At 40.1% G+C, this 24,833-nt stretch overlaps 3 protein-coding genes across 3 annotated transcripts; all 3 read left to right on the top strand.

Annotated features, from left to right (window-relative positions):
- The first annotated feature begins 386 nt into the window (after positions 1–386).
- nenf (neudesin neurotrophic factor) lies at positions 387–1,842 on the top strand. The gene is made up of 4 exons (XM_070842895.1): positions 387–554; positions 679–739; positions 928–1,031; positions 1,554–1,842. The coding sequence occupies exons 1-4, from the start codon at positions 414–416 to the stop codon at positions 1,728–1,730; spliced, it is 483 nt and encodes a 160-aa protein (XP_070698996.1). The 5' UTR covers positions 387–413; the 3' UTR covers positions 1,731–1,842.
- Positions 1,843–3,216: 1,374 nt separating this feature from the next.
- ezra (ezrin a) lies at positions 3,217–17,261 on the top strand. The gene is made up of 13 exons (XM_070841865.1): positions 3,217–3,416; positions 5,135–5,218; positions 6,196–6,291; positions 7,650–7,924; positions 9,304–9,387; positions 10,494–10,640; positions 11,026–11,122; positions 11,707–11,870; positions 11,996–12,126; positions 12,933–13,093; positions 13,879–13,971; positions 15,023–15,367; positions 16,486–17,261. Exons 1-13 carry the CDS (start codon positions 3,405–3,407, stop codon positions 16,648–16,650), a joined length of 1,854 nt encoding a protein of 617 aa, XP_070697966.1. The 5' UTR covers positions 3,217–3,404; the 3' UTR covers positions 16,651–17,261.
- A 2,191-nt stretch (positions 17,262–19,452) lies between these two features.
- Positions 19,453–24,017, top strand: kcnk3b (potassium channel, subfamily K, member 3b). The gene is made up of 2 exons (XM_070842722.1): positions 19,453–19,735; positions 22,778–24,017. Exons 1-2 carry the CDS (start codon positions 19,453–19,455, stop codon positions 23,668–23,670), a joined length of 1,176 nt encoding a protein of 391 aa, XP_070698823.1. The 3' UTR covers positions 23,671–24,017.
- The last annotated feature ends 816 nt before the right edge of the window (positions 24,018–24,833 follow it).

Below are 24,833 nucleotides of genomic sequence, written 5' to 3'. Positions count from 1 at the left end.
AAAAGTGTAAGCTCAAAGGTAAAAAGTTTCGTCTAGATAATGTATAAGACACTTCCTTGTTAAATAAAGGACACATGATGGTTAATACAGTAGAATTCACTTTCTGACTTCCTCAATCATCTTGAATGAGCCAGTCTGCATACTGAGAACTTTTACTTTTTTACCACTTTAAATATTTACATTGGATTTGGAAAATTTGAATTTTCTTGTATACCAAGTATTTAATCATTGTTGTTTTGCTATTTTAAAAAACAAAATCAGAGTACTTCTTTGGTCACTTGAGTGATTGTGACTAACTTCAAGTGAACCGAAAGCCCGCCCTTTATTTGTTAAATTTCCGACAGCCATAAACGCCGCACCAACTCTCCGAGCAGGAACACGGAAGTGAATGAGGTCCTAACAACGATCCTACCATGGCAACAGCGCGAGTTTGTCTCCTTTTTCTTGTACTTTCTTGGACTTCAGCGAAAGACGTTAAGTTAAAAGACAAACCGGCCTCCAAACCTGTCCGATTATTCACCGAGGAGGAGCTGAAGAGACACGACGGCAGCGAGGTGAACTTTGTTTCTAACCCTCCATAATCCAGGGTGTGTTTGGGAGCCTGTGCTTTTGTTTGACTTCCTGCATGTACTTGTGATAATAATAGTTTATATTTTGTCATTTCCCTCCCTGTCTTAGAAAGGACAGCCTATTTACATGGCAATTAAAGGAGTGGTGTTTGATGTCACCAAGGGAAAAGGTAAATAAACCACTGACAATTAGGCTGATAAAGATGATAAGTTATTCATTCTAACTAAACAGTGACATGAAAGTTAAACTGACTCCCTGATGCCCACCAGACATAACTGATGATGTAAACCAGACATTTATTCTGGTGCTGTGTTCATTGCACTGTTTTGAAGTGATGTTTTATTTGACACATTGCAGACTTTTATGGAAAAGGTGCAGCATACAACGCCCTGGTTGGTAAGGACTCCACTCGGGCCGTGGCTAAGATGTCTCTGGACCCAGCAGACCTGACATCCGACACTGTGAGTTTACGGTGTTGTTGTTGTCCGATGTTTTGCAAGAGGTTGACAATGTGTTTGTTGTGGTTGACTCCCTTGGGTGGGGAGCACCGACATCTGACACCGACATCTGAGTGTCAGCTGCAAAACAGCATTGTGTTTATAAGCTTTATAATTGTCCTGGAACTTTACAGTTTTGTGTGAATGCTTTTAGCCACTCTGCACTGTCACACTTTTGAGAGGAAGAGATAACAAACACAACAACAAAATGTGTGTGGACAGGCCAAACACAATTCTACTGATGGAAAACACAGAGAGTGGACAGATGAAAGCAGAATCTTGAAGCACATCAATCATGAAGCGCCTCAAACACGATTGGCATTGCACGGATAATTTTCTGTTTATTCCACTTCTTACCTATTTACATTTTTCACACCAAGATGCTCCTGATTCAGGGGATAAGTGGAGCGTCTTTAAGACTGCAGGATCTCTGAGGAACTTTAAAGTGCTGAGAAAAGTAGTTGTTTTCCATCTTTCCATCCACAGACGGGCCTCACTGCCGAGCAGCTGGAGTCTCTGGATAGTATATTCGAAGGCACGTACAAAGCAAAGTATCCCATCGTGGGTTATACAGCAGCACGCATCCTCACGGAGGATGGAAGCCCCAACAAAGACTTCAAACCAGAGGACCAGCCTCATTTTCAAATCAAAGATGAGTTTTAATCTCATTTGAACCTCTTTGTAAAATATAGCTGTGAATTTCCTGTTTGATTCTTTTCTCTGTATTTGACCAGAACCTAATAAGCCAAACAGGAGGAGAACAAAACACATGTGATGGAAACGCTTCATATTTATTGAATTGTACTGTAACTAAATGTTTACATGATCCTTTATAATCTGTGAGAGCTTTAATGTGAACAGTCCCTAAGAAACCATTTCCATACTTGTTGGTGTTTCTTATTATATGTGTCATTCTGTACAGCGAATGATAAGTAACAATAAGTTATGGATAATAATAATGGAGGAGGACTTTAATTTGTGAATTATACTGAATGTAGTTACAGCAACAGTCGGCTACATTTGTCAGAGCATTAAGAACAGTGGAGTTATTTCACAGGAAGGCGTATAAAAGTAAGATCAAACCACCGTCTTCAGTGAGCAGACAGACCAGATGCAATAACTAAACGTCAACACTCACATCCCCTTTGAATTAGATAATAAAAAGTCGGGCTGCAGCTAAAGATCATTTTAAACATTGATAACAATGAATCATTTAGTCTATAATATGACCATAATATGTCCAGCACACATAGTACACATGTCCTATTAAAGTTTTTATTTTTAATTTCACTTTATTCTCATTTCAGTTTATTTTTTATTTGTATCAGTTTTATTTTATTATTTTTCTTTATTATGATATTTGGGGTATTTGTCAGGGGCAGATTGAAGAAGTTCAGAATTGGTATCACAATACAAACACAACACTTCGTCTGTCCTCGTGCGTGTTGTGTTGACAGATTTCACCAAATTGACTAAACAGAGTATTGTATTGTATATTTTTATTTCATTTCAGTTAACTTTGGAAGGACATTTAAGTTTTTATTTTTATTTCAGTTACCTCAAAATGTTTTTACACCTATTTTTAGTTTTATTTAACTATAACAACATTGGCCTTCAAATGTCTGCTTTTGTCCTAAACCCCCAAATATTCACTTTATCACGAGTTGTAATTAAAGTGGAGAAATGATCACCTTATTATTATCAAAATATGACCATATTCTAATACATTAATTGTTTTAACATTAGATTGTAAAATGTTCTCCTAAACGGATCATTAGAATATTGAAATAAAAAGCTCGGTGAATGTTTACACAAGTCTGTTTGTGTTCTGCTTGGTTTTGTTTTGTTTTGCAATTCTCATAAAAATCTGTAAATCTGAAACTCCTCATGCTGCCGTTGGGATGTTATCTTAAACATGAGCTCTTTATGACAGCCCATGGCTCACCATGCCACCTCCAAACAGGCAACATAAATAGTGCGTCCGGGCCTATATAGGCTTGTGTGCTCTGATCAAAGGTCGCAGCAGTTCAGGTGCTGAGACAGGTGATTGTCTTTTGGGCGGAGCTGTGTGTCATGTCCTGCGCGTCCCTGCCGGGTGGTCACAGCGGAGGCAAGTCCACCAGTTTATGTCATAGTAACCACGTTGAACCTCCCACATCTCTGTGAGTGATCTACAGCCGAGTTCAAAGGACACAAGCCCTGCCCTTGAGTCTGCCTGCAGGAGCGGAGCTGTGTTCTTTATCAGGTGGAGCTTCTGCTGGGAGTCGGCCACTGCAGCCTCGGTCAGCCTGGGAAACACTTTCTTCTGCTGGAGCTCGCTCACCAACCAGAGCCAAGATGCCCAAAACAGTAAGACTCTTATGATTTTGATGATTGAATGCCGCTGAAATGTCTCTTCCTGGTTGGTGGGTTTACAGATTTATCTATAAATAAACGTTGTTAACATCATAAAGCCTAAGTAGTTGTGGAAAAAGCCCCATGAGCATAAAATCATTAAAGGTTCAATCATGAGTATTTTGATAGTTTTAGTCACGTCTTGTGTCCATGTTCAGTCTTGCGAGTTATTTCCAGGAGGCACCTATCCTTCTTGCCATTTACTCATTAACTAAATGTAGAGTTTGACCCATGCTGCACACATTCCCCACAGAAAAACTGCTACTAAAATGCTACTTCATGACAAGAACTGGGCCATATGTTGTCTGTGGGGTCGTGGTAATAATCCTTAGTGACACTGGGGTGATTTGTAACTGTCCGCAGTGACTGTCACCAACAACTCATGACTACATGGTTTAACAGCTTAATTCTCCTCCTTTAATTTCTTTAATAATCAGATTTTCCATCCAAAATGAAATAAACACTTGTGATTTCTTTGCTGTAAGTCCTAAACGCCCCCAGCCGGAGTTACTTAAGTGTTCAGCATCAGTCAGTCTCTGATAAGAACGGCCGGCCTGCGCATTACAACTCTGAGCTTCTATTGACACTCCAAGGAGAAAGTCTCTCCTGAGAGGTCATGCAGACGTCCGCCTCCATTTCTCTGACGTTAAACTAACCGGAAATCTACTTTATGAGTTATGGTTGCAGGTATTGCTTGTGTTGTTTGGAAAAATGCTGAAAATGTGATTTAGGAGTTGAATTCTGGCTTAAATTTTGAACAGTTACAAGGGAAATGTAAGAGTGATAGCAAACAGAATGGAAAACCCCCCAAAGTTAACTCAGCAACACACTGATTGATCGTTATGGATTACTGCCTCCATGATGGTGGTTTCTGCCGTCAATGATTTGAGGAAAAGGTTCCTGATGCATTCCTCACTGTAGCTAGCAGTGAGGAATGCATCAGAGGGAAGTAAGAAGTTATCTCACACATGTGATCATGGAAAGTGGAAACAACTGAGAAACAAGTTTGAAATTTCATAAATGGATGATCCAGTTTTTGTTGCCCAAGTTTCAGTGGGTTTATCTTTATGACACCCGGGGTGTGCTCGGGTACAACTTCATAAATGATTGTGTAACTGCTACAAGCCCAACCAGGCCCGCAGGCCGAGGTCATGCAGTTTTTGTCTGTTTGTCGTGCTTTTTGGAAAATATTGAGGGTAAACCTTTGTTTCAGTCTGAGAAATTCATTCTACAAACACCTCAGATTTATGTGCCAGTTTTACTACTCTTGTTATAAAAGAGGCTGATCTTACTAACAGCGGTAAAGTCTAAAGTCAACTTGGCAAGCAGGGAGTATTTTGATATTTTAATCTACATCTGTTCAACCTTGTGGCACCTTGCAAGGGTAGTCCAAAGTCTAATGAGATAGTGAGCAATTACGGTTTATGAACAATCCACTTCACAGCTCCACATTAAAGGCATTCTTCACACAAATCACTTTATTATTTGTGTTGTGTCGTAATATTGCCATCAAAAGCAAAATTGAGAAGCAATTCTCAAGATTAAAAATGTGGGATGATTTGAAAAGCAAGAAAGTACGATGAATGCTTGTACTGAATGGAAATAAGAGTGTTTATGTGTATCCAAACAGAAAATCTCTGCCGTCACGAGACTAAATGACCTTTTTGCTGCAGGTCAACGTGCGAGTCACCACGATGGATGCAGAGCTGGAGTTTTCCTTCCATCCCAACACCACAGGGAAGCAGCTATTTGACCAGGTCTGTATGTTACAGTGTGACAAGACTTGACACAGACTGATAGAATCATTGTCTTAGTTGGGACCTTGTTTTTGCCCCCTTCAACTACAACACTATTATATAGAATAGCAGTAGTATATTATTGGATTGTTGTTACTTCAGCATGAATATGAAAGCAGCATTTTAAAGTGGATCGAATTTGAACTACATTATATAATATTGGGTAGTTTAATCCATATCAGCATGTCTTTTACAAGCAGATTCTATGTTTTGAATGCAAAATCTTCATCAGTAATCAAAGTAACTACAGCTGTCAGATAAATGTAGGGAAGTAAACGGGACATTAATTCCCTCTGAAATGTTGTGGGCACAAAATGAAAGCACTGAAATAAAGTTTAAGTATCTCAAAATTGAACTAAATGTGCAGCACTTGAGTAAATGTACTTTCCAGCACTAGTGGTATCATATCAAAGAGCAATCGGAGGGCAGTTTGTAAATGGCTCCACACATTTAATGATTACACTTTATTTGAATCATATTGTGTCATACCACCGGCAGCCATGCTTTTAACTTCTGATGCGTTCATGTCCCGTCTTATGCCGTCTGTCTCATGAAACCCTGTAAAGCTCTTTCAGACAACTCCAACGTGGTAGACCCCCAGGGTGCCTGAAAAGTTTACTCATTAATGCACTCACTCAGGGGCTACATTATCAATAACTTGTACTGAAAAGTGACATCACCCTCTCTCCCTGGCGCTCACTGTGTACGCTGTAATTACCCAAACCTTTGGACTTGACGGGAAGGCAGCTCTGTGACATATATCCACCACTTCCACAGCTGATATACACAATCTGCTAACAATGCGGCCTCCATGGGTTGTTTCTTCAGAGGCAGATTATCAAAAGTGTGATGAACAAAGAAAATGAAGCAGAGGAGGAAGAGGTGTCACGTCTCTGCTCCTCTCTCTCTCTCTCTCTCTCTCTCTCTCTGTGTCTCAGGTTGCCAGGACCATCGGACTGCGTGAGATTTGGTACTTCGGGCTGCAGTTTGTCGACACCAAAGGATTCATCACATGGCTGAACTATGACAAGAAGGTAAATGTGTGGTTTCGCCACGTGAGTGTGATGATGAAGGATGCATCGATTTGTTCTTGGCCATCATCCCGTTCTGTTAACCTGTTGTGTCTGTCTACCCTGCTCTGCATTACTTTACTCTAGTGGCTGTCAACCTTTTTGGTGTCAAGAACGCCCAGATTCATGCACATCAGGCCGCAGACCCATATTTGATAAGATGTACTCTCAGTGATCCCCGTCTACTGTCTATACTGCAGATCGAGTGTGAAACATATGAACAGAATAGTAATTCTAATACATTCTCTCATTAGGCTAATGTCTAATCAATTCAATTATAGTGCAACAAAGATATTTCCCATTTTTCTGGGGACCCCTGAAATCCCCTCAAGCACCCCCGCAGGTCCCCAGACCCCAGATTTAGAATTGCTGTTCTACACTACATTACTTTTACAGTATGGTCCTTAAATCTAACTACATAATATCACTTCTTAACTGTACCCTACTCTATGTTTTACTCTAATATATTCTTTATCTTACTGGCTACTCCACTGTACTTAACTATACGCTATTTTACACTTTTGTCTGCCATACTCACACAGCCCTAGGAGATTAGTCCAAGTACCCGTCTATCGATGGGTTAATAGCATGGGTTAATTTGAATTTAAAAGTGGAAGTTATAACACCATGACTTGCATTATGTTTCTTTTCTCAGTTGGTTCGGTCAAGTTAGCATTTGTCCTGCCACTAGAGTTGTGAAAGTTTGCATCTCAGAGGCCATTTTTATGACTTTGTATTTCTGCTTCCCCATTTTCTTGCTAAAGAAATTGTAAATTTGTTGTAAATTTAGTAATAAAGGAATCTTTTATCTTATCCTAAAGAAAAGGAGGGAGGTGTTACAGATGACTCGTGGTGGTTGGATATGTGTCCTGCGATCAGTTTCAGTTATTATGTAAATAAACATACAAAAGCTCCTCCTTACCAAAGTGTAATACTTTTTAAGTGTTTCTCTTCCCCTGAAACACAAACGTGTGGATACACATATGCACTTTAGCTATTCTGCAATCTTTCCCAGAACCTCCTGGAGAATCCTGCATGCACCCATGTTTGGAAATAACTGCTCTACTCTATTTTGCACCAGGATATTCTGTCTATCATGATGTATATTGACCACTGCACTGTACTAAATTCTACTCTAATATATTCTACTATTAGTTCTTCTTTGTTCAAACGTCCCTATTCAACTATACTCTGCTTAACTGTATCATGTTCTGCTCCACTGTACTGTTTTCTACTCTATATAGTACTTTATTCCAGTCTACTCTGTCTACCATTCCTTGCTGTATTCTTTTATCACGTCTGTTCTTCTCTTCTCTGCTCAGGTGATGGTCCAGGATGTGAGGAAGGAGAATACCCTGCAGTTCAAGCTGAAGGCCAAGTTTTACCCCGAGGACGTGGGCGAGGAGCTGATCCAGGACGTCACCCGGAGGCTTTTCTTCCTGCAGGTGAAGGAGGACCTCCTGGGAGAGGAAGTCTATTGCCCTCCAGAGTCCGCTGTGCTGCTGGCCTCCTACGCCGTCCAGGCCAAGTATGGAGAGTACAACAAGTCTGTGCATCAGCCGGGGTACCTGGTCTCCGAGCGCCTGCTGCCCAAGAGGTGAGCGCGAGTCGGCGGGAGAATGTATGAGCTCTGCTGCTGGTGCTCGTTTCTCTGGCGTTTTCCTTTCTGCACTGAACTTTCCAGAGATCACCTGTCAGAAAGAAAACCTTCAAATCAAAGTTAATCCCTGCAAGTGCAATGTTTGCAGCAACATGGCAGATGGAGGAAAACGAAAAACCACAGCTAATCACACAATCAGAGCCTATAAGCTAAAAAACTATGTATGAAATTAGGTAATTAAGTAAGGAAGCCGTTCACAAGCATAAAAAACCCTCCACAGGAAAGTGAGAAGATGGATGCAGAGAGTTAAAAGAAAAAGTCTTCCAAGGACAATAAAAGATAAAAGCCTGATAGAAAATCATTTAGAGTAACTGAGGAACACTCTTCTATTCACAGGGAACAAATACTGCTCTGCATGCCAAAAGACTGATAGCACAGGTTGGAAAAAGACCAACTGGCCAATTATTAAACAATGGGTGAGGCAGAAGCTATGAAGTCTTCTGTTATTTGTATAGTAAAGGGCAAACCGGATATGTTTATTGCTTTTGTCAGGACTATGGAGTTTATAGATGATGAAATGTTCCTCTTTCTAAATGCCTCAGTATGTTTTGTATGAGCTCTCCAGACAAACTGTGTGATATAAATCAATCAAATATCATTCCATCATTTTATTTTCAGTTTAGATATTTCAGTTTAGATATAATACTTTTTTCATGTCTGAGAAGTTATTCTTTTTATGTGTTCCTAAATGTGCGCTTTGCTTTTATTTCTGTGTTTTTGTGAGAGCAGAACAAATAATGAATATATTGTTAGGAAAAATAATTGAGTTAATTGTACTGAATTAAGTTAGAAAGAGTTTTTGGAGGAACAGTATGTGCAACTTCTTTTTCTGTAGCTTTTCAGACAGTTAAGTTTCTGTAAACCTTTTTATTATCTTTTGATCCATTAAATTCATCTCGTCCAAGTCCCAAAGTCGGAACCACTGAATTATATGATAGGTGATGAAACCTAAACTACTGTTCAGTACTTTTTGATGGATTAGAAACCAGTCAAATCCACAGTTAAAAACATGTGTGATATTCACATTTATAATCAGTTCAGTTTTACATCAGCTTTAAAGTTTTTGTGAAGTCAATTTGCAAATTTCTTTTTCTTTTTCATTTACTGATCTCTCTGTAGAATCTGGACATTTTTCAGACAAATAATGATTCAATTATGAACAAGTGTCCTATTATGTGCTCACAAACAGAAGAGATAACAGGACAGGGAAGGACAGGACAATGCAGCGTGTGTTTGATTTAGCTCTGTAGGTATATACACACACTGTTCACATTTTCACCAGTGAGCGGCTGCTGATGGCTGGTGTCTCCCCACAGAGTGCTGGATCAACACAAGCTGTCCAAGGAGCAGTGGGAGGAGAGGATCCAGATTTGGCACGCAGAGCACAGATCGATGCTGAAGTAAGTGATGTTAATCTCCTCCTGAAAGATGACTGGACTGACAGCTCTACAATATATTCATCTTCATTTTAGAGCAGCACAGCGTGACCTTACAAAGATCTTCCTCTCACGTATGAAAAGTTGCATTCATAAGCAATAAAAAACACTCTTACTCAATTCAACACACTCAGCGTTTTTGCTGCCACAGCCTCAGACTCGGTCTGATGTGACCAGTAGCAGCGTTAGCTAACTTTACACAGATATTGTGTAACTGTATAACTGACTTTCAGTTTGCGGTTTTATGAATCTTCTCTACTTGTGCTGATGTTACATTACTTTCTCACAGATAAATATGTTTGATTTAATCTCAAAAGTAAATTCAAAACACTAATCTGTCATCGTCCTGTAACTTCACTGTTGCACAAAAGTTAAAAGAATCTCCACCTCCACGTTCTTTCTTTGGATCGATGATATTTTACAGGATTCAGATTTATTTACTTTTCTTTTTTTCTTATTGTTAACAGTGATGCAGAGGTAGACGTAGTAACAGATTTAGGACGTGATCGTAAATCTTTGAATCTATTCAGGTTCACCTTTTTGACATTTGTAAATATCGAAAGATTAATATCTAACAGAACAATTCAAAGATAGGCACACAGTGAACTAAACATTTCTTAAGATTTGTTATTTAACTAAAGTAAATGTGTTTTAAAGTGCACTTAAAACAGGTTAGAAGTTGAATAAGTTACAAAACTGTATATTTTCTATGTATTTTAATTCAATTTTATACATGCATGAAAATAAATATATACTACATATAGATATATGTACATAGATACATGAACATGCACTCTACACTTTTAGAGCACAGTATAAGAAATACACAGGCTGAAATAATGCAGTGATACACAAACAAAGCTGTGTATTTTACCAACATTGAACCAGATTTAAATGGAGCAGGCTAAAGGAGGTCAACCCTACTTATGGTCTGATGAACTCAAAAGTTTAAATCTAGTTCCCGGGGTCACACAAAACCTGCTGCAGTAGAAAAATAAGCTTTTACTCTCACCTATTTGAGTAAAAGGCAAGTTTATGTATGCTTCCACCTGACCATCTGACCTGAACAGGGAAGACGCCATGATTGAGTACCTGAAGATCGCTCAGGACCTGGAAATGTACGGCATCAACTACTTTGAGATCAAGAACAAGAGGAACACAGACCTGTGGCTGGGAGTGGACGCTCTAGGGCTGAGCATCTATGAGAAGCAGGACAAGTAAGTCAGTGATGAGTTATGCAGCGCAGCACTCACTCATTAATGTCTCTCCTAACATCATGTGAGTAGTGTGCATTGATCTGACAGACAGTTGTAGACGGGAGGCCAACACACGAGCAGCCATCGACCTCTGCTGCCTTCTCTCTCAGTCGGTCAAGTTTTAAATAACACGTTTGACCGCGTGGATGTTGTTTTGAAGAGGTCATTGACCAGAATCTCTTGATTCTACAGCAACATGGTCTCACTGGACTGTTGCAATGGTATTTCCTGTCAGTATCAAAGCAGCCTTTAAAACAGTTTTCTGCCTGTGAATGTTCTATAAAAACACACTTTTTAAAACAACCTGCTGAGTTTGTTTGATCACGCCTTTCTCTCCGTCCTCCAGGCTGTCTGCAAAGATTGGATTCCCCTGGAGTGAAATTAGAAACATTTCTTTCAATGACAAGAAATTCCTCATCAAGCCCATTGATAAGAAAGCTACTGTAAGTATTCCATGAGCAATGAAGCGGTTACAGGTTCACGGAATAAAGTGGGATTATAGTTGTAGACATCTTGTTTAAAATTTCAAATACAGATATGCAAAGTACTAATTTACATAATAAGATGGTTCTAACAAAGTACAAATTTTTGCAAAAGTTATTTCAGTATTTTATTAAATACTTAATAATTGGATTATTATTCACCATAATGTTTTAGTACGCAGAACTAGTGTCAATTATTGTAATTTGTCAGTAAAAAATACAAGTGGATTCTGGTTTATTAACATTAAATAAATGACAATATAGCAAAACAGTCAAAAACATGTCTTCATAGGAGAAGTTATAATTACTGACGAATACTGTGCATTAATAAACACTGAAAATGTCCTTTGGGCCATGCCAACCACATTACGGTGTGTTCTACACCTTTTATTATACAAAGGATCCAAAGGAGATTAATCATAAACTCTTAATATAGATTAAACATTTTGGTAAGAGGTTAAAAAACAACTACACAGACTAACATTGGATGTAATCTAAGAAGAACTGCCCCTGACATGATGTTTCCTTCTTCTTCTTCTTCCAAGGATTTCATATTCTACGCTCCACGACTGCGGGTCAACAAGCGCATAATGCAGCTGTGCATGGGAAACCATGACCTTTACATGCGCCGCCGCAAGACCGACAGCATCGAGGTCCAGCAGATGAAAGCTCAGGCCAAAGAGGAGAGGCTGCAGAAAAAGATGGAGAGGTAGGGGAAGGGTCATCAAGTAAAAGTGGCTTACTGATCAATTTAAGAGGTCACATGTGTGCAAGTAAGGGCCCCCGGCAGGCTGAACACTGAGGATTTGTACTCATCTGTCTTTTGTTGATCAGGGATCAGCTGGAGAATGAGAAGAAGAGGAGGGAGACCATGGAGAAAGAGAAGGAGAACATGGAGAGAGAAAAGCAGGAGCTGCTGATGAAGCTCTACCAGTACGAAGAGACAACCATGAGAGCAGAGAGGGGTGAGACAGATATTGGTCATATTTTGCTGCAGAAAACTACTGTAGACACATATTAGTAGGTCAATGTCATCAGTACAAGTGAGTGTCCAAGTATAATTTATGTTTTGTGTTCATACTTAAACACGCAACATGGCTTTACTGCCCTCTTCTGTTTGTTTGCATGAAATACACAGATAAACTTGATGAGAATGGATGTTACTCTCTGGCTGTTAAAAGTTAATAGTTATTGAAGGCCATAGGTTTGTAGTTGCTTGCTTACTATCACACTGATTGACAGTCAGAAACTAACAGTGCAGCTAAGCCTTTGAAAGTTCTCTAAATCTGCACCAAACGGCTTCTTTTTTTTGTTGTTAATTAGGATTGTGGCTGATTTCTGGGAGAGATACAACTTAGTGTTTTCATATAAAACTGACAATGCAGCTTCGTGCACTAGAAAATGGCGGCAACATGTATTCAGCAGATGAAGAAAATTCCCAGTTTTGCAAAAAAGGGCCCCTAAAAATCTAAAAGGGTTCCCAGATGACTACAGGGGAGAAATATTTCTCTTTTTTTAATGTTTTTTTTCTTATTATTTTTCCTCTGTTGGGTTCTAAAAAATCATTCAAATTTAACAACTTGAGAAGAAACAAATCAGTCACAACTCTTATCATGAAGTGAACACAGGTCGTGAACCACCTATACCTTTAAATAATTCACAGGTATAGAATCGTCCCAAAAAGCCCCACAAAAATCAAGAGTAGTTAATCTGTCACCCTGTGCGATGCATGGTGGATTTCTCTCCATGTTTCACCGACTTTGTCCCGCAGACCTCAAGGAGCAGCTGGAGAGGGCCATGAGGCTGGAGGAGGAGAGGAGGAGGGTGGAGCAGGAGGCGGCCCGGCTGGAGACTGAGAGGATGGAGGCCATAATAGCCAAGGAGGAGCTGGCCAGGCAAGCTGAGGACCAGATAAAGAGCCAGGAGCAGCTGGTGAGTGCACGGCGCAAGAAGTGCTCAAATCCTTCACGTGAGAAAGTCGTGATAGAAAAACAGTCATTACAAATAAAGCTTCTACATTCAGGATAAACACTTATTACCTGTTTGGGGGGATTTTCCTGCTTTCCTTGGATTATGTCTTTCTCATGACTCTCTTGACTCTCTCTGTTTAAAACTCTGGAGAAAATGTCAAATGAGCAAAATGTCATTGATTTTTTTAAAATGTTTTTATGATATTTAAGTTAAGAGTTAAGCAGAAGTTAAATGTGAAATCTGAATGTAGCTACTAGAGCTGCAAAGATTAGTCACTTAATCGATTAGTGCCAACTATTAAATTACAGCTATTTTGAGAATGAATTAATTGTTTCAAGTAATTTTTGAGAATAAAAACTTGATTTCAGCTTCTCAAAGGTGGATGTTTTCTGGTTTCTATACTCCTCTTTGAGTGTCAGCTGAATATTTTTATTCATTAGACCTTTAAGGACGTCACCTTGGGCTTTGGGAAACGGTGATCAACATTTTTCACCATTTCCTGGCATTTAATGGAACAAAAATCTTATTGATTAATCTCAAAGATGATTAAATGATATTGTATTAGAATTATTTTTATTATTACTATTATGAAATAAATGGTGAATTCCAGTTTGTTTGACCTCACTCAGTTTTTTTTCTTTGTCTATTCATAAAACTCCACCGTGTCCAGATAATTGAGGTTGCCGAGGTAAACAGGTGTCTATTCTTGGGCTTTTTGACGACACAGTTTGTGCCTCCTCCCGCAGGCTGCGGAGCTGGCCGAGTACAGCAGCAAGCTCGCCCTGCTGGAGGAGGCCAAGAGAGCCAAGGAGGAGGAGGCTGAGTCATGGCACAGCAAGGTGAGTTTCCAATACGCGATCAAAGGATGCACGGAGCCCCTTGAAGTCACAGGGATTACCTGGAATAAGGTTCTTTTTTATGTCATCTGTGCAATAATTTTCTTTATTCTGTGTGCTTGATTACCTACGTATAATAAAAGATGACATATTAGATGAGAACACATTGGGAAATAATTTATTTTAACAGATATAACTGTTAATTATTGTTAATTATTATAGTTAATAACAAATACAAGTGGATGCCTGAGTATAAACACATAATAAATGGCAATATACTAATAAAATCATGCCCTCATCTGAGAAGTTATAAGCTGCTGACAAATACTGTGCATTAATAACAACAACCACATTACAGTGTGTTATACAGCTTTTATTAAAGGTTTGTATGCTGCTTAGAAATGCTAAAAAGTTCAGCAGTTCTTTCTTAATGTAAAAACTCTAAGCAAAGATCAACACATTCTCTCCAGGGACTTTGGATTTATTGTGACAGTTTATCATCCAGTTAATTAATCCATAGATACTGGCCGGGCCAAGCACAGAGGTTAAACATTCACAATATGCTGCAGGGAAAGTCCCTGAAATTGCTTGTAGTAATGGAAGAAGAATGTGTATCCTTACCAGATATCCATTTAAAAATCCTTTGCACTGCCCTGCACGTCTCATTTGTGCACTTGTGACACTTGTGTACATTACTTTTTTTAAACATACATTTACAACAACACACTTGTTTATGTGACAAATCAAACTAAAAATCCTTGAATAAATTACCCAATTTGTTTATAGGAATAAATCAAACCAACATCCATGAGAGCAAATACGCGTCCAAGCCGTCACAAAACTTTCAGAACTTTTCAGAAGTGAAATTTAGACCTGAGATCAGAGTCCATGGCAACACTTACAGGATGAAGGTTTTAGTGAGTCTGATACTATCAAAGACATTTTGTCTATTTTCAGGCTCCTTTTTAACATCTGGCAAGAGACAACAGATGAGACTTTTCTTTCTTTTCTGTCTGTCAGATAAATTCTTCTAAAATTCTGCTCTTGGTCTCAGGCTGTAGAAGTGGAGGAGAGTCTGATTAAGACGAAGGAGGAGCTGCACACTGTGATGAGCTCTGTCAATTCAGCTCCTGCTGCCCCTCCTAGCCCTCCTGCCGCCCCTCCTAGCCCTCCTGCCGCCCCTCCTAGCCCTCCTGCTGACCCTCCTGCTGACCCTCCTGCTAGCTCCTCCTCCTCCTCCTCCTCCTCCTCCTCGGACAGTGAGAGTGAGCACGAGCAAAGCGAAGAGAACAGCACCTACAGCGCTGAGCTGCAGACGCAGGACATCGACGACCACCACGAGGAGGAGGAGCGGCTCACCGAGGCCGAGAAGAACGAACGACTGCAAAAACGCCTGCTGGTGAGTTCAGTGTCCACGGATACAACATACAAAAGTGAAGTTTGCATGAAAACTTCTTACTTTTGACACATTTCTTCCAGTTTTGCAACCTCCTGAAGACAAAAACTGTTGAACATGCTCTTGAGGGAGAGGATTTTGACTGTGATGCTTTAGCCACAGTTTAGGAAAATTGTCAAATATACCTGCTGTCATTGGAAAGTACAGTATAAGTCATATAACACATGTTTGCATTGGATTGATGTGAAATACAAAAGAACATAATGATCAGAAAGAGTATTGATTGGCATAACAGGCATAGTGTAACAAAACATAAAAGCACAATCAGATGGTTATTCATAGTGTAATTTTAATGTTTATATCAATATGGTTAAATGTAGAGAAATCATTTAGTTATTGAAGGCCTCATAGGAAACTTCTCTATCTGGTCTCAGTATTTTGCGCTGATACTCAATAATTAAATTCACAAATTCATCTTAGACCGACTGTCAATTGACCAGAATGCATTGCAGCCCCCAGACAGGTTGTGTTGTGGTAAAGCGAGCCTCAATAGAGAGCTGTGGGAGCATCTTTTACACTTCAGGGTGGTTAGAGGAAAGGTTTGTGGTTAACACAAGCACAAGAGATTGATGTTTTTTTCTAAGAAATAACAAACACATCAGTAAATACCCCACTCATGAATTCTGAAATGAGACTAAAGAGGCTCTAGATGCTTTTAGGCCTCTAGTTGTGGTTTTACTTGCGCTCTTGCAAACTACTCAAACTCAAACTTTCCAATCATAGTTTTTAGTTTCAAATAGTAGAGTATATTGGTGGTGGTGTTGTTTGTTTATAGCCTAACATGCTTTTTATTCCTGGCAATTTGTTTGCAATTGCGCTTGTGAATTTTATATTTCATACAATAATCCAAAATCTAATGGAAAATTCCCATTGGCTTTTTGTGGAGGGAACCAGGGGGATACTAACTTCCAGCTTTGCCTGAAAAAATGCTTCATCCCTTCTTTTCGACTGCTAAAGCTCACATGTAACAAATACAGTTATCTGAATTTAGAGTTTTTGTTGTGTTTTAAAGTGAATACAGTGTGAAAGTGTGTGTCGCTGTGCCTGTGCTCCCTCCGCAGGCCCTGAGCTCAGAGCTGGAAGAGGCCCGCGACGACAGCAAGAAGACCCAGAACGATCTGCTCCACGCCGAGAACGTCCGAGTCGGCCGCGACAAGTACAAGACCCTGCGTCAGATCCGTCAGGGCAACACCAAGCAGAGGATTGACGAGTTTGAGGCCTTGTAGAAACCTCAGAGACCTGAAAATACCTCATGAGGGCCCCATTCAGCAATGTGTTTAATTTAAGTGTCTTATCGCAGTCACACCTGATTTTAAAGGCCCAGAAAAGCATGGAGCTGATCTGTGTAAAAGTACCTCCATGAGTTTTATTTTATTGGTTTAACTTTTGCTTGGAAGCACTGTTTTTCTTTTGTTTTGGGTTTTTTTCTCTCAAACATCTCCAGTGTGCTGTGTGCTGTCCCATTAAAACATTAAAAACATAGCATATTGTGTTCCTGATATACTGTATGAACAAAGCTGGTGTGTGAGGTGCTCTGTAGAAATTACATATGTTATGATGAACGATCGAAAATGTTACTACAATTTGGCTTTGCAGTTTTATTACTATGCCAAACTGAAGTGGTTAAATTCAACCCTATTTAATTAATGTCCCATATTGGAATCGTTGCCCTGTAGAGCTACAACTGCAACAATCATTTTTATCATTGATTAATGTATTTTGATTTGTTTTGTCTATAAAAAGTCAGCAAAGTGTAAAAAAAATTCCCACCAGAACGTCATGTCTTTACATTCCTTGTTTTGTCCCAAATTTATGATAATAAAAACACAAATCCTCACATTTAACAAGCTGAAACCAGAGAATGATTGATTGAACGCCCATAGTTTCATGGGCAAATCAATTTATTTAATAACTAGCTTCAATACCCTTATGATCTCTCATAATTTTAATTAATTTAAAAAAATTGGTTTCACTTGATAACTCTTTACATCAGAGGCACAAGGAGAACCTTTTTAGATATTCATGATGGCAGCTGATTTAGTTTTTACCACAGAGGAACACTTTGGACTGCGGTGTTATTTAAATGACCTTTTGCTGTGAGTGTTGGCTGCAGCCTCAGTCTTTAGCTAAACTATCTGCAGTATATATCCACTCATCGCCTGCTTTCGTCTTACATCTATGTCCACAACATGTGGATGTATTACAAGAGGTCTGATAATCACATAAACTCCATGACACAACCTCACCAACCAGTGCAGCACATGTCGATGTTACAGGATAATGAAGCTGGCAGCTTCGTAGCAAACTTCTGTCCATCTGTGAAACACTTCGCTAATATTGACTCGTCTTTTATTTCGTTTATTGACGCCTCTCTGTCAGACTCTGCTTGATGAATCCGTTTTCCTTTGTTTTGGTTGCTTTACAGTGTAGACAGTTGTTCCAATAATGGAATTCCAACTTGTTTCAACAAGATTTCCTGCCGTTGAATCAGACTTTAACCCAAGCCCACAGGAAGTGCACCAGGCTTTGAGGCTTACTTTGCGTAGTGGCAAAAATGTGTAAATATAACAACGGTGTCCGTCATGTGATGCCATTGGGCCCGAAAAGACTTTTTTCCATAGACTTACACTGTGAAAGAGATGTCTGTAAATCAGCTGAGACATTTTATGACCAATTGGATTCATTAAGTCTGATAACTTCTGGAAAGTCTAGTAGGGCCGCACGATTAAATCATTTTATTCCTATTCAAATTAGCGAAGGGCTAACTGGCTCAGCAGGTCTGCAGTAGAGCGCCATGCTGCGGAAGATCGGGGTACTTTTACACACTTTCATGCACCACTGAGCAACTTTCATAGGCGTGAACGGAGACCTGCCAGCTGTGATTGGCCAAAGCCTCCTGTCACATGTTAAACTTTCTAATGCCTGGAAGCAGAACCAAGAGAAGATGCAGAAATCGGTCAGATCACTTGAATTACAACATGCTGAAAGGTTATTATGACAACCCCAGGTTTAAAAAGGAAAAGAATGGCCAAATGTGGCACCAAACATCCTGATTTCTAGTCTCTAGTATAAGGAAAGCTCCAAAAACACTGGATCCTACATTCCCCACAAAGCAATACAACAGACCCAACCTGCCTTCACTTTATAATACAGATTTTCCATTTAAAATACATTTTTCGTCTCAAATAACCCTTATGACATGACCATGCCCTCACTAGGGCTGTTTTAACTCTCCTCTATGTAACTGAGCCTAAATCGGTGTAGTGATCCTTTAAACCAGCACTGACTGATCCTCAACCTGGTGCAGCTTTACATTCAGGCAAATAAATACAACGATAATAAACTTTTATGTCTGGAATCTCATAAAATAGTGTCCTGTTTCGTGCTGTAAAATAATAAAACTACACATAGTCGTGTCTTTATGACCATGCTCCTTAATTTTCTCTGACACAAACTGTATCTGAAGAATCCTGCAGCCCGCTCACCGTGAATAGGATGTGCCTTTTAAATATTTACACACGAAAAAGGATGGTTATCATTAGGTTGCTAGACAACTTGTGAAGCCAGTTGAACCAGTCTGTTTAAATAGCCAGAAGGTAAATATTTTATCTGAGAATGAACACACGAAGCAAGGAATATTTGACAACTTCAGGGGCTACTTGTTGGAGGCTGCACCACCTCTGCTGAGGAGAAAAGATAAACTGTTTATTTTGGCCCCAGGGAAGAGGAGACGCGTGTGTGAGTGCGCGCAAAAACTCCGGATAGGTGAGCTGCTACTCCAAGAAGCCGTCTCTGACCACCTGTGGGATTGCCCTGCGTTTCTTTTCTGCAGAGACTAAAAATACAAGTCGGTGACAAATAGTCCAAATACAGTAGCAACCCAACTGTGATGTGGGGGTGGTGCTGAGAGAGCAGCATCGTCTCCAAAAGTCCCCCTCAGTTGGATCCGGAGTGCGTCAGGAGAAGGTCGCACTGAGTCTCAGCTCCCACCTGCACTTGGATGATTTTTTTAATTCTCTTTTTTTATCATGAAGAGACAAAACGCCCGGACTCTCGCCCTCATCATCAGCATCCTCACCTACCTGGTGGTGGGAGCGGCCGTCTTCGAGACCCTGGAGTCGAAGCAGGAGAAGAGTCACAAGAGGAGGCTCGACGCCAGAAAGTACGAACTCATGCGCAAATACAACTTGACCAAAGAGAACTTCGAGGAGCTGGAGCACGTCGTGCTGCAGCTCAAACCTCACAAAGCAGGCGTCCAGTGGAAATTCGCTGGCTCCTTTTACTTCGCCATCACTGTGATTACGACCATAGGTGAGTTATTTAATGAGCACGTTTGGAGGACGCAGGGTGACGCCCGACATCTTTCATTGAGAGATGCCCTTTGCCCCAGATTGTGCCTCTAATCCGAATATTCCGTTTTCTGCATGATGACAAAGATTTTTAATTAATTTCTAAAGTTGTGTCACTGTTTTGTAGCACAAACAAAGATGCACACTGAGAAAAAATAGTGCTAAATAGTATAGTACCCTGTATAGAGTATACTGTGGTGTGGTGGGGAAAGTATTCACATCATTTACTCTGGTAAAAGTACTAATGTCACACTGTAAAAAGACTCTGCTACAAGTAGAAATCCTGCATTGGAAATGTTACTTAAGTAAGACTGTGTGAGCAGAACTGGGAAAATGGTTGAAGCCAGACGTGCTTCATTGAGAGATGCCCAGCGCAGGGATTTCAGTCCCCTTTGCTCCAGTTTGTGCCTCTAATCAAAATATTCCATTTGCTGCATGATAACAAAGATTTTTAACTAATTTCTAAAGTTGTGCCAGTGTTTTGTAGCACAAACAGAGATGCACACTGAACAAAAATGGTGCTAAATAGCATTAAAAGTGGTTCTTTGGCTCCTAATCATAGGAGAACTACTTTTGGTGCTATATAGTACCTTTCTTTACAGGTGCCACACAGCACCTTTGTCAAATGAAAACCTTTCCTAAACTAAAATAAGCTGAGGAACCTTGAAAGAACCACATAGGAGCTTACCAGGTTCTTTGTATGCAACGGTGCTATATAACTCAACCACCCAAAGAACTACTTACAAAGCACTATTTTACTGTATAGACATAAATCTTTGCTCAATTTATACAACCAAAACATACAATCACTCACATTTGTTCGCGTTCTACTTTTTATTGTAGAGTATTGTATTATTGGGGGAGGAAGCATTTAGATCATTTACTCTGGTATAAGTACTAACATCACACTGTCAGAGTACTCTGTTACAAGTAAAAGTCCTACAATGAAAATGTTACTTAAGTAAAACTTATAAAGTATAGTAGTTATAAAGTATCATCAGGAAAATGTACTCAAAGTATTAAAGGTAAAAGTACTCAATGCTGACAAATGTCCCCTGGACTGCTATACTATTATATATCATATCATTAGATTATAATTCCTAATGAATAAATGTAAAACCAGGATTTTACTGTTGCAGTTGTTGAGGTGCAGCTCTTTTTGAGCTAATTTGTATCAGACTGCGACTATTTATTTTGACTTATTGGTTGATTATTTGGTTTGAAATCCTGAGAAATATCATCACGATGACCCAAAGCCCAAAATGAGCCCTTCACAAAGCTCTGTTTTGTCAAACCAACAATCCAAACCACAAAATTATAAAAAAAATGTATCATAAATAATTCAAAGAAAAGCAGCAAATCCTTGAACGTTTTTGCATTTTAAAAAAATGACCATCGATTATGAAAAAGTTACTTCTGTTCTGTCAGGCTGTGCGATATGAACAAAATCTCATTTCATATCCAGATAATGATGCATATCACGATATTGCACATTTTCAGTCTCGTCATATCCAGACCACGTCCGTGCCACAGACGTAGCCTCTCTTTTAGGTACAAGCTCCTGGTTTTGTCTCATCTCGCGTCCTCGGTTATTAGTCTTGGATTTACCCCATTCTGTGCCACGTTCACCGTCCTCCATGTTTGTTTGTGCTGCCTGCGTTGGTGCTAACTGATGAAAAGTATTGCTGTAAAGAGTGTGATTTGTGACACAACAAGATAAACCAAACAGCATAATATGAATCGATTTAATGAAGAGTGATTTCAGCTCTACTTGTAGAAACCTTTGGATACTTTAATTTAGAACAAAGCATCCCGTTTTAGTGTTGAAGTCTTACTGTGTTGTGTAAGCTGTCAAATATATACAGTTTAGTAAAAAGTACAACTTTTTCCTCAACAATATCATGTTGTAGTAGAATGAAAAGAAAAGATTCAAAACTGCACCTGAGAAAAAACTTAAGTGACCGTCACCACCGATTGATGTTACGTTTCTCATAAACCTGCTGATTTCTGTCTTCTTGTGTAAGATGGTGTCAGAAGGTTTGTACGTCATGAACCAGACTTTTTATTGTTTTATATCTTCAAGCTAAATATGCATCGATAACTTCCTTCTATTGTCTCAAAAGTGCCAGGCATGTCAGGCATCCTGAGTGGAAACAGAGTCGCAGCTTGAAAAACAGGTTACATTTGTGTTTTTGTGCAGCAAACAGAATATTTTTCTCATCCACATAGTTTAATAGATTCTTTGAGACTTTTGAACTGGTCTTAGTTATTTTTATGGTTTTAGACTTAGGCTGTTTGTGGGATGAAATATTGATGATGTGACCATATTATTTTCGTCTTATTGTTTCTGCTGCCTATCTTTGCCATGACATCCTTGAAAAAGACATATTTAGAATCATTTTATCTTAATGAGGCTTTCCTGGTTCAGTGAATTAATAAATAAAAACATAGTGAATGTGATTTTGGTGGGACACAAACAAAATTCCCTCATTTCTTTTTCTTTCTTTCTTATATTTTTTAGTTTAAACAGTCAAAACTACAAATTCTAAGTAAAAAAATATTTGAATTTGTGTGTAAATATAAAATTGAAACACTGTCTGAAGACACCAAAACAACAAAGACATGCCTTTAGGCCTGGCTCAGTATCTGTTATTACGATTCAGCCACTTCAGGGTAATTTAGGTGAGGAAAATGAAGCCTGGCTGATTTATTTCCAGTGTTTACAACATCTCAGCTGACAACAACGTGGGAGTTATAAATAAATAGCTGTTAATTCACAACATTGAAGTCAAGCTGAATAGTGTGATTGGGTTTTCTATTAAGGGGAGGATTCAGTGGGCGTGTGTGTTGGTTTCCTGTGGATTTAAGTCGAGCAACAACTTTAAATTGTAATTTCATTGTGAGAGCTTGAGGTCCATCCGCCTCGCCAGCTTCTCAGACAACATTCAAAGTCATGTGCATCATATGTGTCTCAGGTGTGAAACCGCGCTGTCTTCTCACTCAGGTTACGGCCATGCAGCGCCCAGCACCGACTCAGGGAAAGTGTTCTGCATGTTCTACGCCCTCCTGGGGATCCCGCTCACCTTGGTCATGTTCCAGAGCCTGGGTGAGCGGATCAACACGTTCGTCAGGTACCTGCTGCACCAAGCTAAGAAGTGCCTGGGAATGCGTCACACCGAGGTCTCCATGGCAAACATGGTGACGGTGGGCTTCTTCTCCTGCATGAGCACCCTGTGTGTGGGGGCTGTGGCGTTCTCCCACTGCGAGGGATGGAGCTTCCTCCATGCCTTTTACTACTGCTTCATCACGCTCACCACTATCGGGTTTGGGGACTACGTGGCTCTGCAGAGGGACGATGCGCTACAGAATGACCCTCGGTACGTGGCTTTCTGCTTTGTCTACATCCTGATGGGCCTGACGGTGATCGGAGCGTTCCTTAATCTGGTGGTGCTTCGCTTCCTTACCATGAACACTGAGGATGAGCGCAGAGACGCCAAGCAGAGGGCCCTGATGTCCGTCACTAAGCCCAGAGGAGAGGTGGCTCGTCTGATACCGGTCTCAGCCTCGACCTCTTCCACACCTGTAGCAGACGACACCACAAAGGCTAAAGATTTAAAAGGTGTCTACACTGAGGTGCTGCATTTCCAGACTATATGCTCCTGCCTGTGGTACAGGAGCAAAGAGAAGCTGCAGGGCTCCATACCCACCATGATCCCTCAGGAGCTGACGTTCTCCGATGCCTACATGCAGCAGAACAGTAACTGTCCTCACTACATGGAGCCTGGATCCACAGGCTGCGTCTGCAGTCCACGTCAGTGCTCGAGCATAAGCTCCATAACAACGGGCCTACACATTCTCTCTCCGTTCAGGGTGTTTAAGAGACGCAGCTCCGTCTAGCCTTTCAATACAGCAGATTTCAGTGCAGCACAGTGCGTCTATACTGCCAAGTGGACAACAGATACTTGGCAGTCCTCACAGCAAAGACATGACTGCAAGTTTGTGGTGCTATAATCCCAGTAAACCAACAGTAGGACATGCAAAAGGGAAAAGCACATACAGTACTGTAAACAGCCAGTCTTACTCAAATATGTACATGAGCAAGCACAGCACACAATGTTTTGACTTGAGGTGCTTTGACAAATCGCGTAGGAAGTCATCTGGATGACTACACATGGACACATGAACACACTGCAGCACATGTGATGTACAGCGTATACACAACTTGAACAGGCGCTACAGGGAGAGGTTCAGGTCGAGTGCCGGCACGATAAAATGACTGAAACCTCTCAGGCAGCTGCTCTGCAGTAAGTTCCAATTTTGTGTTGCTGAGGGGTCGTTTCTTAAAGCTGTAGTTTGTCGTGTTGTTAATCAGCTGTTTTCCTGTGTTAGGCATATGTCTTGATGATTTTTTACACTGGTGCAGCGCCAATTCAGATAACAACTCTCTGGCCCCTTACATAAGTTGCCTTATGTTGCCCTTAAAAACAAATCGTGATTGTCAGAACTTATCTGAAGCTGACAAACACTGATAATATGACTCACTCCCTGTGTAGCTGCCTCTGTTTTTGTGATTTTTCAGTGTTCTCTGCCCAAATTGCTGGTGCATCAGTCACAAACACTGCTGCATTATGTAACGTCACAAGTGGAGCAGTTCAAAAAATCACAATGACATATCCCAAACACAGTAAAACTGCAGTAGGAAAGAAGTACAGTAGTCACTAGTAGACACTCATCGGCACTGACTGAAACACACTTTAACAACGCTACAAAACTCTGCTTAGAAGTAACCATCAGGCTAAATCAACGACTCTGACAATCCCACCAAAAACTGAACACGATTAGCTTTACAAGTCAATGTATTTGTTATTTTGTCCACCCCTGCAGCTGATGGTTCATCATATTAGTCCAAAAGTTAGTCCAGAGCAGGTACTGTTCTGCTTCGTGGTGTCTACAATGTGATGCTCTCATCAGTCCTTCAGGAACCAGAGCAGATACACACTGAACATCCAGGTACAAATGAGCTGTTGATTATAAAGGAATAGTTAGACATTTTAGAAAAC

Source organism: Pempheris klunzingeri, chromosome 13 (genome assembly GCF_042242105.1).
Source record: "Pempheris klunzingeri isolate RE-2024b chromosome 13, fPemKlu1.hap1, whole genome shotgun sequence".
Taxonomy (NCBI): domain Eukaryota; kingdom Metazoa; phylum Chordata; class Actinopteri; order Acropomatiformes; family Pempheridae; genus Pempheris; species Pempheris klunzingeri.
This window is presented reverse-complemented; position numbering and strand designations above follow the sequence as displayed.

Coding starts and splice junctions, on each gene's coding strand:
- nenf (XM_070842895.1), top strand. CDS start 414: ATGGCAACAGCGCGAGTTTGTCTCCTTTTTCTTGTACTTTCTTGGACT. Junction 555..678: donor AGAGACACGACGGCAGCGAG/GTGAACTTTGTT, acceptor TCCCTGTCTTAG/AAAGGACAGCCTATTTACAT. Junction 740..927: donor TGATGTCACCAAGGGAAAAG/GTAAATAAACCA, acceptor GACACATTGCAG/ACTTTTATGGAAAAGGTGCA.
- ezra (XM_070841865.1), top strand. Junction 7,925..9,303: donor GAGCGCCTGCTGCCCAAGAG/GTGAGCGCGAGT, acceptor GTCTCCCCACAG/AGTGCTGGATCAACACAAGC. Junction 11,123..11,706: donor CCATTGATAAGAAAGCTACT/GTAAGTATTCCA, acceptor TCTTCTTCCAAG/GATTTCATATTCTACGCTCC.
- kcnk3b (XM_070842722.1), top strand. CDS start 19,453: ATGAAGAGACAAAACGCCCGGACTCTCGCCCTCATCATCAGCATCCTC. Junction 19,736..22,777: donor CACTGTGATTACGACCATAG/GTGAGTTATTTA, acceptor CTTCTCACTCAG/GTTACGGCCATGCAGCGCCC.